This window comes from Parambassis ranga, chromosome 2, assembly GCF_900634625.1.
Source record: "Parambassis ranga chromosome 2, fParRan2.1, whole genome shotgun sequence".
Taxonomy (NCBI): Eukaryota; Metazoa; Chordata; class Actinopteri; family Ambassidae; genus Parambassis; species Parambassis ranga.
The window spans coordinates 18,111,460-18,125,600 of record NC_041023.1 but is presented as its reverse complement, the minus strand read 5'-3'; the positions used below and the strand labels follow the sequence as shown (position 1 = coordinate 18,125,600).

The window sequence follows — 14,141 nt, the reverse complement described above, 5'->3', positions numbered from 1 at the left end:
CCTTATCAGAGATTGGTAGGATGCTCTTGTCTTGACCTCAGTCCCTGACACAATTGGATAAATAAAAAAGAATTGTTTACAGGGCTGTAATAATGACAGATTGTTAGTGCTTTGAGCTCTACATGTCTCAAATACATGCTGAGTTTAATTGGCTGTACTTAAATATTTATCAGTTAACTATTTAATTAGGCTCAGCACCAATAACGGAGTGCCCTTCTCTGTGTTAATGAGCTCCAGGCCTGATAAATGAGCGCTCTGATGAAATCCAATAATATCTTTTATAAATTACCTTGTGAAGGACATTAAGCCTGTGCTGTTACACAGAGGTCTCTTTCTCATGTCCAATCCAGACGCTTCATCACCGACTGGAAGATGTCATTCAATGCCTTCAGAGGCGCTAATGGCTGACCTTCTCCTCAGGGGTCTCTTTTTCCCAAGGTGACAGTGGCTACTAATGACAGCGTTTCATGGTGGAAGGGGTCACATGGTGTGCACACCCCACCTGGGTCCGTATCCAGGCTTCTGACTCTGTATAGACATTCTGCCCTACAGGTCACCTCATCTTTGTCAATCTGTGCAGCAGGCCATACCCCCAGAGTGTCTCGGTTTTATCTTTAAAGCCGCTGCAGACTCGTTTGTTTTCCAGCGAGTCATGGGAAAATCAAAGCTAAAAGCTAATCTATAGCGGTGCACAGTGACTCACGCAGCGTGGGGGCGACAATTTAACCAAGACTAGAAGCTGGAAACTGTATGATCACACAAATAGAACTTGATAGGGGTTTCAGTAATAAGAACATTTTTCTATACTGCAGAAATATGGTTTTTAGAGTTCTTTTTTAAAAAAAATATATTTTCTCTGTTTTTGATCGTCATATTGGCCACTGTATTTAGCATCGGAGTACATTCTTGGATAAGGCTGGTTTTCTGACAGTGCTTCTCTTTTCTTTGTTCAGCCGATCTGTACTGACTGCCCAGTTATTCCTTTCCCAGTGAAATCCCAGCAGACCGCAGGTGTTTTGTATTTGTAAGACTGTGCCATAGCTCACTCTATAAAGTTAACAAAAAAGTGTGTACTACTTTATTGGCAGAGATGTAACTGCCCCACAGTGCCTATACACAGTTTATTGAGTAATAATCATAATACCCTAGTTATGTTCCACAGTGAATGCAATGAATATGATTTAAAGGGCTTTATGCACAAAAGATGTCAAATTAATAACAGTGAATTAAAAATAAATGAGAAAATATAATAAAATGTTAAATCAGAAATTCAAATGATCAATCAAAGACATAGTAAATATCAGAACTTTTAAAAAAGTACACTGCGGCCTCTTTCTTTGATATAAGGCTATTATAACTTGTTGTAGGAGAAAATGTTGGAATGAGTACGCAAAAGCTGAAATTCTCTTTTAAAATCTTTGAGTTTTATCATCTTTTTCTTTTTATCACACACAGACTGTGTGTGAGCCTGAACCTTTGCTTCTCTTTAGAGCAGTTTACTTCAAAGTTAGTTGTCGCAGGAGAGAGAACCAAGGAAGTACTTTATTCTCTGCTGAAGAGTCATGAGACCAAAAGTACTTTTTTTGTTTTATTTTACTGTTCTGATATTAATAAAAGGGTGTAAAAAAGGGAAGTACAGCTTTATACCACAACTAATTGGGATCCAAACACGAACAAGATCTGACAAACTCAAGAAAAGTTGAAAACAAGTTTTGACAATGTATCTTTGGATCTCGCTTCGTTTTTTATAAATTTGATTTATTTGCTATGATGATGTGTTGTGCTGTAACACTGACAGTGGCATTGCTGTTTCATTGTTCCTTAGGTGGAATCCAGTGTCCCAACGTTAGTGCTCTGCAGGAGGTTCGGAGCTGCAATGACCATCCCTGCACAGTGTACCACTGGCAAACCGGTCCATGGGGCCAGTGTATAGAGGACTCCTCCATCCCATCCACCAACACATCTGTGGGTCGAACACGCGGTGATGATGCCTCTTGCTCAGTGGGGATGCAGACTCGCAAAGTCATCTGTGTCCGGGTCAACGTGGGCCAGGTTCCTCCCAAAAAGTAAGACAACAATAATGTCATAATTGATGGCACGCAGAGATCTTAAAAAAGCTTGGATGGACATTAAGAAAAAAAATAGACAAATAAATATCTGGTACTTTGATAAAAGGTTATTTTTATCATTCCTTTTCCATCGTTTTGGTCACTCTACATGGTTCATTCTATGATGACATTACACTGTCACAGCATGGACTGACAAACGACCTTAAAATTCCAGCAAAAACTACAGTCTTTTATAAATGTGCGAACCTATTGGCTGATGGCTAGAGTCCTACCAATAGTATAGTAATAATTTTCAGGAATGTTTTTTCATGCAGAATATAATTATGTCCATATCAGCCACTATGTTGTGCTGAGGAATTTGCTGCCTCTGCACAGGTTTTTTTTTGTTTGTTTTTTTTCGCCAATCTCAAAAACTCAAAGAAAATCACAACAGGCAGGCAACATCAGATGCAGCAGAGTTTTAATTGCACAATTCACAGAGTCCCAAAGTCCCCAAAGTTTCTCGCGTTTGAGGAATTTTGACTCCAGTATTCACAATTTTTTCCAAAGCTTTCTCAGCATGATTAAAAAATGAATAACCTTTAATCCAAACTATTATACAATTATTACAATTATTTCCATTTAATAAATCTTGATTGCATGATACACACTTTGCTATCATTTTCTACACTCTATATGTGACATAATGTGACATACTTGAGGTTATGCTAAGGTTAAATAAATCCAGTGTACATGTCTAGAATTGACCAATTCAATCTGAATGATGATATGATACTTACATACAGTATGTTATGTAATGAATATCAACTATATCTGGTTTCAAGTCATTTTGGCAGGGCGATGTATTAACCAGGCTTTGCTGTTGGCTAATGTTTCAGAGCTATAGCCAATGAAAATTAATTTCAAAATGTTTAAATTCAACAAGAACACACGTGGCAAATGATCTGCATTGATATATTTCTAGCATGTGGAGAGGCCAGAGGAGCCTGCAGGCTGGATCTATAAAGAGCTGTAAGATTCGGACAGTATTTGTTGTACTTCAAAAAATTACATTTCTCTGATCTAATGCTCCATTCTAGGTTATGCTGCTCCTTCCCCTCTAGTAGTCTTTTTATGCGCTGTCATTGAGCTAGGAAGAAAGGGCCAAGGTTGAATGCTGTGTTTAGCAGAAATTCTGCAAAGTCTATTATTAAAAGTGTTAAACTAATAAAGCAAAACAGTCCTGCAGGGTCTGAGCAGTTTCTATTGTATATGATTGTTGTTTCAAAGTCAGTTAAATCTACACAGTGCACCGCTGACATAATTAAGAATTCTTCAGTATTAATGATTCCATTTGTACAAGAGAAAGGCAGCCTTTATTAGCTCGCAGACATGGTACAGAGTTTGTACATGGTACATTGTTCCATTTAGTCTCCTGGTTAGTGTGTTGTTGGTGCTGTCTGGCAGAGGTGTTTGCTGATGGGCTGATGAGCTGCTAGCCCAACTGTTTTAATCATCTGGGTCTCTTTCCCTCCCTGGAGGCATTTGCCAGGAACGTGAATTATCTATTTATTTATTCAAAAGAAGGGGCTGCATTATTCTGGCAGCAGAGCAGCACTACACAGACGAACCCCGCCAGCCCCCATGCTGCTTATGGAAATTAATCTGGCTTTTTTTTTTTTTTTTTATTCCTGCGCTTACTTCTAAATCTACTGTTACATGCTGAGCGGTGAACTCCCTGCCTTGGGACACACTTACACATTAATGGAGAGACGGGCACCTGCTTACACCAGCAGTGGCAACTGTGGCTGGGATGTGAGGACAGCCACCAGTAAACACAAAGTGGCACTGGGACATTTCAAGGAAGTGTGATACCTTAAATGAAACATGTACACACAGAGATAGAAGTATTAAAGCAAACATCTTACTGCCCATGTCTGGGTTTAATATGTGCTCTGTGTGGGAATCTTACAAAAACATCCAATACTAAAGTGAGAAACTCTCCTAGCGTGGGGTCTTGGCTCTGATTCAGCACATCTCTATCACATCTTCAAGGATACTGTGTATGTGTGTGTGTGTGACTGAGCATGTCAATGATGTACTTTCAGATGTCCGGAGAGTCTTCGTCCAGACACCGTCAGGCCCTGTTTACTTCCATGCAAGAGAGACTGTATCGTCACCCCATTCAGTGACTGGAGCCCCTGTCCGTCAACTTGTCAAGCAGGTAGCTTCACTGCAACCAGTCATGCTTAGCAGGCTGTCACACAGGCTTAGTGCCTTTTGTATGACTGTGTTCAATTAATGAAGCTTACTAAGTATGCTCATCATTTTTTCAGCACCAGCAGACAGATTATAAATACATCAATGAATGCCAAACGATTCAAATCTGTCAGGGTTGTAGTATTTTTTATAAACAGAATAGAAATGGAGTATTAATTACTTGTCTAGTACCGAAGGTAAGCATTGTGATGTAGTAGTATATAAACCACTATTTTGTATATAGGACATCCTTCTTGAAAAGTACTTTAGGTAACAACACTCATATACGACCAATCGCAGTTAATAAATCTGCATTAAGATCATCTCAGTTATCCTTCAGAATACATCACCAGGACACTCTTCTATTGTGAGGACTGCAATCTGATAGGCTAGTCCCAATATAGACGGAGTTCCCGTAAAGTCAATAACCTCTACCACCCACAAAGCAGTATTGGATACCACAGAGCAGATAATGGGGATGTTATTCAAGATTCCACCTGATTGTATTAGCTTCTCCTTGAAGTCTCCACTTCCAGCTGAGCCAGGGAAGATTACAGAAAAAAAATGAAAAGCAACTGGGCTTCATTGCATTTTCTCTACATTGATACATTGAGCACATGTAATCCCTTCTTTCAGTACATTTTTAAAGTCAGGGTGTGGCCATAAAATCTTCTTCTCTCTGATATAATTTGTGGTTTGGTCCAGCTTTAAGGCTTTAGAACAAATGTATATGAATGTATTTTCTTGTGGTTTTCCTCAGGTACTAAAACTAAGAAGAAGCAAAACAGGAAAAGGATTATCATCCAACTACCAGCCAATGGGGGACAAGACTGTCCTGAGGTTCTGACCCAAGAAAGGGAGTGTGACTCTCCATCTGTCTGTCAGGGATATAGGTAACTGGTCCTGTTTACACTTACACATATTATATTTATATGTATACAACCATATGCATACTGGATGTTCATTTAAGTTGCATTTATGTAGAGCCAAATCATATCTAGACTGTCTCTTAAACTTAAGTAAGCCCACAATCATACAGTCAAAACACACCAAGGAACTCAGACCTCAGAACTAGAGGTGTAGTGGCTTGATTTTGCATTTGCCTTCTCTGATAGATGGAAAACCCACAAGTGGCGAAGATGTCAGCTGGTTCCATGGTCGATTCGGCAGGACAGTCTTGGAGCTCAGGAGACGTGTGGGCCTGGCCTGCAGGTTCGAGGTGAGTACAGCCACACAGACTGTTACGTTCCCCAGTTAGTCCAGGGGATGAGGGGAAGCAACAATAATGTTACCCAGGCCTGAGGAAGAGACAGCAGTCGGAAACAGTGACTATTAATTAAAATTATTTACTTAAATGAATAACAAAATAATAAATCAAACACAAAAGCAAAACTAAAAAGGTCAGCGCTGAATATCATGCTCTAGTCCCACTGGACGGAGCAAAGACGCATGGTGGGTGCGTCCACAAGTTGGCCCACACTGGCCCCGGCCATGTGCACACCTCCAGTTGATATACTTCTGCTGATGAGGACCAAGTGGACTCAGGTGTGGATGATCCACTTGGTTCACTGGAAGCACTTGGAACCTGCACAGAAAGCAGAGACACAGACATACACACAACAAACAAGCACCAGCACATAACACCCCCTCCTATAAAAGCAAACCCCCGGTTTGCCAACTAGAGCAGTGGTCCCCAACCACCGGGCCGGGGACCGGTACCGGTCCGTGGGTCATTTGGTACCGGGCCGCACAGAAAGACTGAGCAAAACATATATTATTCATTATCTGAGTCTGAAAGCTGTTTCATTTATAAATCGATCAGATTCATCCGCCTGTGCCTTTAAGCACCTGTCCAGACGCTTGTCTCGGTCACGGGATACGGAACCCCAAAATTAAGCCCACAAGCAAAAATGAATAAAAAACAAACGTCTTTGGAGAGCTTCTTCGGAAAGGGGAAAAGGCCTAACGAGGAGACAGAAGAAGAGGAGCCTACCCCTTCAAAGAAAAAGAAACCTGCATTTAAAAGACTATATCAGGAGTCCTATTTAAAATACGGATTTATTGCAACAGGTGATTCTCACACACCAAGTCCGCTCTGAGTGATATGTGGCGACAGACTCGCAAATGAGGCAACGAAGCCTTCAAAACTGCGAGACCGAGCACCCTGCATTAAAAGACAAGCCATGGAAGAAAACATGAACAAGAACGACTGAAGCAATTAATGACGGCCAAAACAGAATTACGGAGTGGACTGGACATAAGAAACACACTTCGGGTGTCATTGTCTCCCATTATCCCTAGATGGGACCGCCTCATTGCTGAGAAAGCTCAAAGGCTCCCACTAATTAAGCATAAGAGTAAGTTGTCTTTGTATGCACTTTTTTTTCTGTGCCGGTCCGTGAAAGTATTGTTTTACATGATACCGGTCCGTGGTGCAAAAAAGGTTGGGGACCGCTGAACTAGAGGGTTAACACATACGAGTGATCCCATTATTACACGATACAGAAAGTCCTGCCCACAGAACCAATCCTGCCTTTTAATTAATGGAATCACAGGCCACATGGCCACACACGCTACCGCCACTACCATGGCCGGCAGCACCACAAATTACGCCCGGCAACACCTCTGCCCACAGCAGAGAAACTCAACGAAGCGTACGCTAACACACATGAAAACCGAGTGCGCACACACACCTCTGCCTCCAGCAGAGAAACACACGAACGAAAGTGCACACTCGCACACCTCTGCCTACAGCAGAGAAAACACGAAGGACGAAGCGTACGCTAACACACCTCTGCCTACAGCAGAGAAAACACGAACAAAGCGCATGCTAATACACAAGCTTTACCATACAGAGTTTCTAAACAGACTGTCCCAGTTCCTGCCCAAACAAACTCACCTAACTGTCTTCTGGAGTGTGCCAGGGAACTGGATCCCTGCCCAGGATTAGCTCCGAAAATAAGAAAGGCAAAATAACAAAAGAGTGTCTGATGGAAGGACTGCTAGCAGACCAGCTGGGCACTCACCTACTCTAAACTGGGAAGACAGTCAATGGGGTTAAAGCTCACACTCACCACGAGGCTTCCAGCAGGCTACATGGCTACAACAAAGCTACATAGTCACCAAGACCTTGCTGAAACTCTCCCTCCGTAGGAATCCCGGACGAGCCCCCATTTAATGTCACGTCCACAGCTCGGCTAGGGCGTTTAGGGAGGACGTGCACTAAGGCAGAACTCAACGATATTTATGTTTTTACTCAAAGGTTGTGGTGCAATACAGATAAAACAGGTTTTCAAACAAAACCTCACAACCAAGAAAATAAAACTACAAAAGTTGTGAAAAGAAAATCAAGCAGGAACCCTGCTGGGGAATTAACCTTAGGGAACAGGACAATCTAAGGAGAACACAAAACTACCCAACTCGAGGGATTATCACAACTGTACAACAAACAGAAAACTACTCTAACAGAGCAAAACAATACACAAGGCACAAACAAACTGAAAACTACTCCGCAGAGCGACACACTCACACAATGGAGGACAGCACAGCAAGGCTAAGTTTAACACAGGTTCTGCAGATGGAATCTTACTCTTTTCTTACACAATACACACATTGCACGGGGGAGAACAACCAACACACTCAACACAAACCAAGTCACTACAAATTCTCCCCAGGACGCGAAGTCTCGCGGGTCCTTTTATACGAGGCCTCGTCGACACTCTCGTTCCATTTGGTCCACGCTCTCCCAGACGAACCAATCAGGGCGGGGGGCTGACGGTGCAGCAATTTGCATATTAAAAATCACACTCAACAAGACTCTGAGGAGAACGTCACTCACTCCCCTCCTAAGGACCTCAGGGGCCGTGACACAGACTATGCAAACACTCAAATCTTTTTCTCTGCATAAACACATTAGTTAACAGAGCAGGATAACCATGAGCAGTCATCAGGAAGGAGCATTAGACTGAGTTAAGATATGTTTCTTGTGGAGATCTGGGACCATTGATCAGAAGAGCCAGGGACAGGGGAGTAGGCATCAAAGCAGCACCTAAGGGGCTGCATGCAACTTTAATCTTGCTGCTAAGGATACAGGTCGGGGCTAAAGAATGTGAGTGGTAATGTTTAAGCATAAGAGTCTCACCTACTTTATCACACCAAGGGCTGAAATGCAAGTGTATAAGCCAGAGAGAGGATTATCATTTGTTCAGTGTGTAGGGCAAACAAAAGATCTAAAACTCATTATTGACTAAATTGTTTCTTTGTTTTTTTGTTTGTTGTTGTTGTACATTCATGTCTTAATGACTATTGAGATACTACTCAATGGCTATGTGGTATCTGTGTTATTACACACTTGTTGATATTAATTGTTATACATGTTATACAATATGTAGACATGATGTATTCCCTAAGAAATAACAATATTGTGATTGACCAATCAGAAGTGAGGCTTCAACATGGCTGCGTAATAAATGAAAGGCAGATGTGATCTAATCTACACAAAAAGTTTCATTATTGAAAACAATTAAATATTTTGTGAAGGTGGTCTAAATATCTAAATATACTCTCCGTTTTGACTTTTTTTTAATTTTTGTTGTTCAATGCACTTCACCTTGGGAGACATCTTTCTCAATTTGACAACATATGCACTGCAAATACTCATAAGCAACATAAGAAAACACAGACTTAGAAACCCTTCTAAGGACCCCCCAAAAAGATTTCTGATTTGTGGAAGGTACATGTTATTAACATATACATATTAGCATGCAATGATAGTACACTCTATTGTTGACAAATAGATGGCTAAACCCACAACAATATTTAATGGTAGGAAAGAAGAGTAAATTACTGTACACATAGCAGGTAATTACTTAATTGAAACAAATAAAGTGTGGCATAAATTTTACAAATGAAATTTATAACCTGTGAACAAATCGATTGTTGCGATGATAAGTTTATGACCGGTTATTTTCTTTTAAGAATCCTTCTCTTGCAGAGTGTAGCATTAATACCTAAGTGCTATTCAGGCAGAAAGTTGAGTTGTTATCAGTGTGCACACTTTCTTTCTTATATTAAAATCTCACAGACAGAGTCTATTATCTGATTCCATTGATGAGCATCCTGCTCCTCCATCTTGGGCAGCACTTGTCATTATGTACCATTACCTGTAATAGTATACTCTGAGCTGGAGAGACAATTCAATACAAACCTTTTACTATTCAGTTACTCACTCAATACATTGTGCTTATGTCTGTGTGTATGTTTGTGTGTGTGGGTATGAGAGAGGGGGGAAAAATGAAAAAACCGAAAGATAAGCCTACATCCTCCTAAAACTCCTTTATCCATGTCTTTCAGCTGTTTCCTGCCGTAAACAGGATGGTGGACAAGCAGACGTTGAAGCATGTCTTAAGTTTGCTAGCCCCATGCCACCTCTTACCCAGCCTTGCCAGCTGCCCTGCCAGGAGGACTGTCAGCTGAGCAGCTGGTCCAAGTTCTCCTCCTGCACGGCTGACTGTGTGGGTGTCAGGACCCGCAAAAGGATGCTAGTGGGTGAGTGACAGAATTCCTCATAATAACCAGTTCAAAAAACATAGAATTTCCTGTTTTTAATTTTCTCTGTAAAAGAACTCAAATCAGGTATTCTGACTATTATGTATTGTTCCAAAAGTGATGTATGTTAAAAATGTTTTTTCCTCTCACAGGGAAGAGTAAAAAGCGTGACCAGTGCAAAAACACTCAAGTGTATCCTCTGAGTGAGACCCAGTACTGCCCGTGTAACAAATACAATGCCCAGCCTGTGGGAAATTGGTCAGACTGCATCCTGCCTGAGGGCGGCCGCATGGAAGGTCAGCTGGGTATGAAGGTGCAGGGGGACATCAAGGAGTGCGGCCAGGGATATCGCTACCAGTCCATGGTGTGCTACGACCAGGATAACCGCATAGTGGAAACGTCTCGATGCAACAGCCATGGTGGGTTTTGTAAGAGCATTCAATGAATTTTGCATTTAACTTAACTTGCAAATGTGGTATCTGAAGATTTCTTTATGGGAATATCCTCATATTTGATACAAAAACAGGTGTGTTAATAAGAATTGTCAAGCTCACTGTGACCTCACCAACAGTTGTTAAATGTGACAGTCTTTCCTTTGAAGAGGAATTTCCTGTCAATCATGATGCTTCTTCGGTTGCCTATCAACATGGAGTTGATACTAAGATTGTGTTACGATCAGAGTAGAAGCTTTATTTAATTTTATTATGTATAACTGTTAATAATTAGTATTTTGTGTACTCCATGCAGTGACTCTTGGGATATGTTAGCTGCATATTAGAAAGAGCCTTCGAAATGTGACAGCTTTCTCATGCAGCTGTGATGCAGTCTTTAAATGCAGATATGCATGCAGGCCCTAAACTGGGACACTGTGTGGGTATCCCAAGAATGCCTTAACAAAATGTCTTTAATTGGGTATAGTCAGGAATGCATGCCTTTTAACCATATTTCAAACATCTTGTTGCTAAATATGGCATACTGGTTGATCAGGTTTTACTGACAAACACAGTGGTGCATATGCATATATACACTAAAATCACTTCTTACGATGAAAAAGCATTACTAGTTGTCTTCACTGCAGAAAACAATGACTAAATGCAGTGACTTAATAAAACATGGAATGCTCTTTGTGTGAATACATTTGATTTAACTCAGTGTGCCCTCTTATCAAACCAGTGACATAAATTGAAAAATCAATCAAAGTAACTTGGGGATGTTTCCAAGTCAGCTAACTTTACGATGAGCTGTATTAATATTCAACAGTATTTTCCAGCAAAGGGAAAACACAGAATTAAGAATCACAGTGCCGTCACATTCTGCCTTTTATAAAAATATATAACACATCAAAGGACTTGGGGGAATATGCGTGTCTGTTTGCTCATTGAGAAGCACGTCTCGTTGTGAGTCAAAGCTTACCTCACAGTATGGGGTTGCTTGACGGTAACTAGCTGTAACTGTAATAAGATATTGGGCTCAGAGTTCATGGGTGCTTGTTTTCAGACTGATTGGAAAATTTTTAATAGCCAGAACACATTGAGGAAGTAACATGGAGCTCCTTCCTGCAGATATTGGTTAGGTTTATTTATGGGAGGAGACAGGGAATAGACTGCATGGGTGAATCTGGAATGCTTTGAGGAAGTTGTCCGATTGGTTGCAGGGCTGCTGGAGGTTTGAGTTAAAAGTCAGACCACTAAATATGTGTGTATATTGTGTGTATATTGTGTGTATATTCTGTGAAAACACATTGCCTTACTCTGTGGAATCAAGACAACACACTGTCACACCCATCAGGTCTTGGACACTTAGTGAAGGTACCCTTTGCCTCTTATTATGAGGACACAGATGCTGGTTTTGGTAGGCCATTTTCCAAAAGAGGGCATCAGAAGCCATCACTGTTTTGTGATTAAGTTTTGTTTACTTTCACTTGTTTTTAACTTGTTCTGACCATGTGTCCATATGTGCAGCCTCACTATGATATTATTTAGTATGGATTTGACACATGTCTACATCAACCAAAGGATTATAGCTGGATAATTCATGAAAATGTGTGTCTAATGATGGTGTGTATGTCAAACTTATACTACAAATTCCTTTGTAGACTGCAAAGCTGTAATTTACCTGTTAGTGGTAGTTTTTGTGTAGCACACACAATCAAACATTTTGCATCATGGCCCTACTTTTTTGCCCTACTTACAGGGTATATTGAGGAGGCCTGCATCATCCCCTGCCCTTCGGACTGCAAACTGAGCGAGTGGTCCAACTGGTCACGCTGCAGCAAATCATGTGGTAGCGGTGTCAAAGTTCGCTCCAAGTGGCTGAGAGAAAAGCCCTACAATGGCGGGAGACCGTGTCCTAAGCTGGACCACGTCAACCAGGTAAGGAAGGGTTCACTCTTAAACTGTGTGTGATAGATGCTTGAGCCCTATGTTATGGTTTTAATAACTTTTTTCTTTCTCTTCTTTGCTCACTGGATGATATCCACAGGCTCAGGTAAGAACACTACTAGTGGTGTTACCTCAAAGAAGTCACTGTTTTCTTGCTTGAGTAAACATTTCCTGAGGTAACTGTGTTGTGTGTGTTTCAGGTGTATGAGGTGGTGCCTTGCCTCAGTGACTGTGGGCAATATGTCTGGGTGGCGGAGCCCTGGAGTGTATGGAAAGTCAGCAATGTGGACCTGAAGGACAACTGTGGTGAAGGTGTTCAGACCCGAAAAGTCAGGTGTATGCTCAACACAATAGATGGTCCCTCTGAACAGGTAGAGGACTACCTCTGTGACCCAGAAGACATGCCTCTGGGGGCCCGCACCAGCCGACTGCCATGCCCTGAGGACTGTGTTTTGTCAGACTGGGGTGCCTGGAGCTCATGTCCACTGGTAAGAATGGCATTTTGGTATTTTTCAGTAACCTGGGAATCAAGGTTGAACAAACAGCATTTACTTTAATTTCACAGTTTACCAGTGCATTAACAAACTTTCACACAGGATTTCATTGCAGTATACCCTGCAGAGAAATGAACCTTTTCTCTCGCTGCTGAGCTGGACGCTTACTTTTTTCAGACTCTGTTGGAAATATTCAGAAAGAAGGTGAAAGGTGACAAGAGCATTAGCAGCAGCAGATAGAGGTGACTTTGAAATTGGTAGATAAACTTCAACTATGCAGGTATTAAGATGTGATTCCAAAGTCCAGACTTGAATTGTTTCTGTGTACTTGGCTCTTGTTTGAATGAATGCTTGATAAATATCACCGTTAATGACTAAATTCTTACTAACTGTGATTTTAACAGTTTAGTCAGAATTAGAAAAATCATCAGCAATTTCCAATGTACTACTTTTTTTCTTAAAAAATAAATGCTTGCTATATGTACTTTTTATTTTAAAGGCATATCCTGAATATTAACTAATAATAATAACTGGAAGATTGGCAGGTCGAACCTGGCTCTTCCACGGTTGTTGTCATTTGTCCTTCGGCAAGGCGCTTTACCAACATTGCCTGCCTGCAGTGCACTCGCTGGTATATGAACAGCGGTGGTCAGTCTCCCCCAGGAGAGCTGTGGCTACCTGTGTAGGTTACCACCACCACTGTGTGAATGTGGTGTGAATATGAATATTATAATTGTTTTTTGTATACAGTACAAAAATAGTGTCTATTTCCCCATATTCAGTGGCCAGACTTTATTGAAATGATATTTCTGAATGAGACAAATGATCTATTTTTCTTTACCTGCTAAGTAATACACTGTCCTACTATCATGGTTCTGATATTTGCAGATTCATCACAATCTTCCTTATGAAATGATGAAAAAAAATCTACTGCCAGATTGAGATATATGTAAAAACATAAGGCTTATATAAAAGTGTGGGTATAACATTACATGCAGTGATGGTATGTCTAGATATCTCAAAGAAAACAAGAAGATCATGTATGGCTGATGCTTAAAATAACCAAGATATGTTAGCCTAACATATTTTATGTCTGTTGTTATCTATGTGGAGTTGTGTTCAATGACTCTTTCACACCCAATAGCTGCATTAGCAGACACAGAGCAGAGGACAGAGTATCAAGCTGCCTTGCATGCACATGTGTTAGTGAAGTCTTTCCTCTGCTTCTCAGCCATGCAGTGAGAACAGCACCCGGGAGAGGATTGCTTATCCGCTCCGACAGCCAGGGCAGGAGAAGGTGTGTCCCCCGACCAAAGAGACTGAGCCCTGCAAACTCAACAGTAACTGCTTCCACTACTCCTACAACATCACTGGTGAGGCTTCATTCTAATAATACAGTACACATACACAGG

The 14,141-nt window shown here is 41.1% G+C and overlaps 1 protein-coding gene across 1 annotated transcript in view; it reads left to right on the top strand.

Moving 5' to 3' along the window:
- The window catches only part of thsd7aa (thrombospondin, type I, domain containing 7Aa), a 58,989-nt gene that overhangs the window by 25,803 nt on the left and 19,045 nt on the right, over positions 1-14,141 (top strand). Inside the window, exons 7-16 of the mRNA XM_028433230.1 lie at positions 1,826-2,066; positions 4,157-4,272; positions 5,068-5,200; positions 5,423-5,526; positions 9,660-9,854; positions 10,007-10,273; positions 12,048-12,226; positions 12,336-12,341; positions 12,436-12,723; positions 13,961-14,102. Coding sequence (XP_028289031.1) covers positions 1,826-2,066; positions 4,157-4,272; positions 5,068-5,200; positions 5,423-5,526; positions 9,660-9,854; positions 10,007-10,273; positions 12,048-12,226; positions 12,336-12,341; positions 12,436-12,723; positions 13,961-14,102 — 1,671 coding nt within the window. The remainder of the gene's footprint in view (positions 1-1,825; positions 2,067-4,156; positions 4,273-5,067; positions 5,201-5,422; positions 5,527-9,659; positions 9,855-10,006; positions 10,274-12,047; positions 12,227-12,335; positions 12,342-12,435; positions 12,724-13,960; positions 14,103-14,141) is intronic.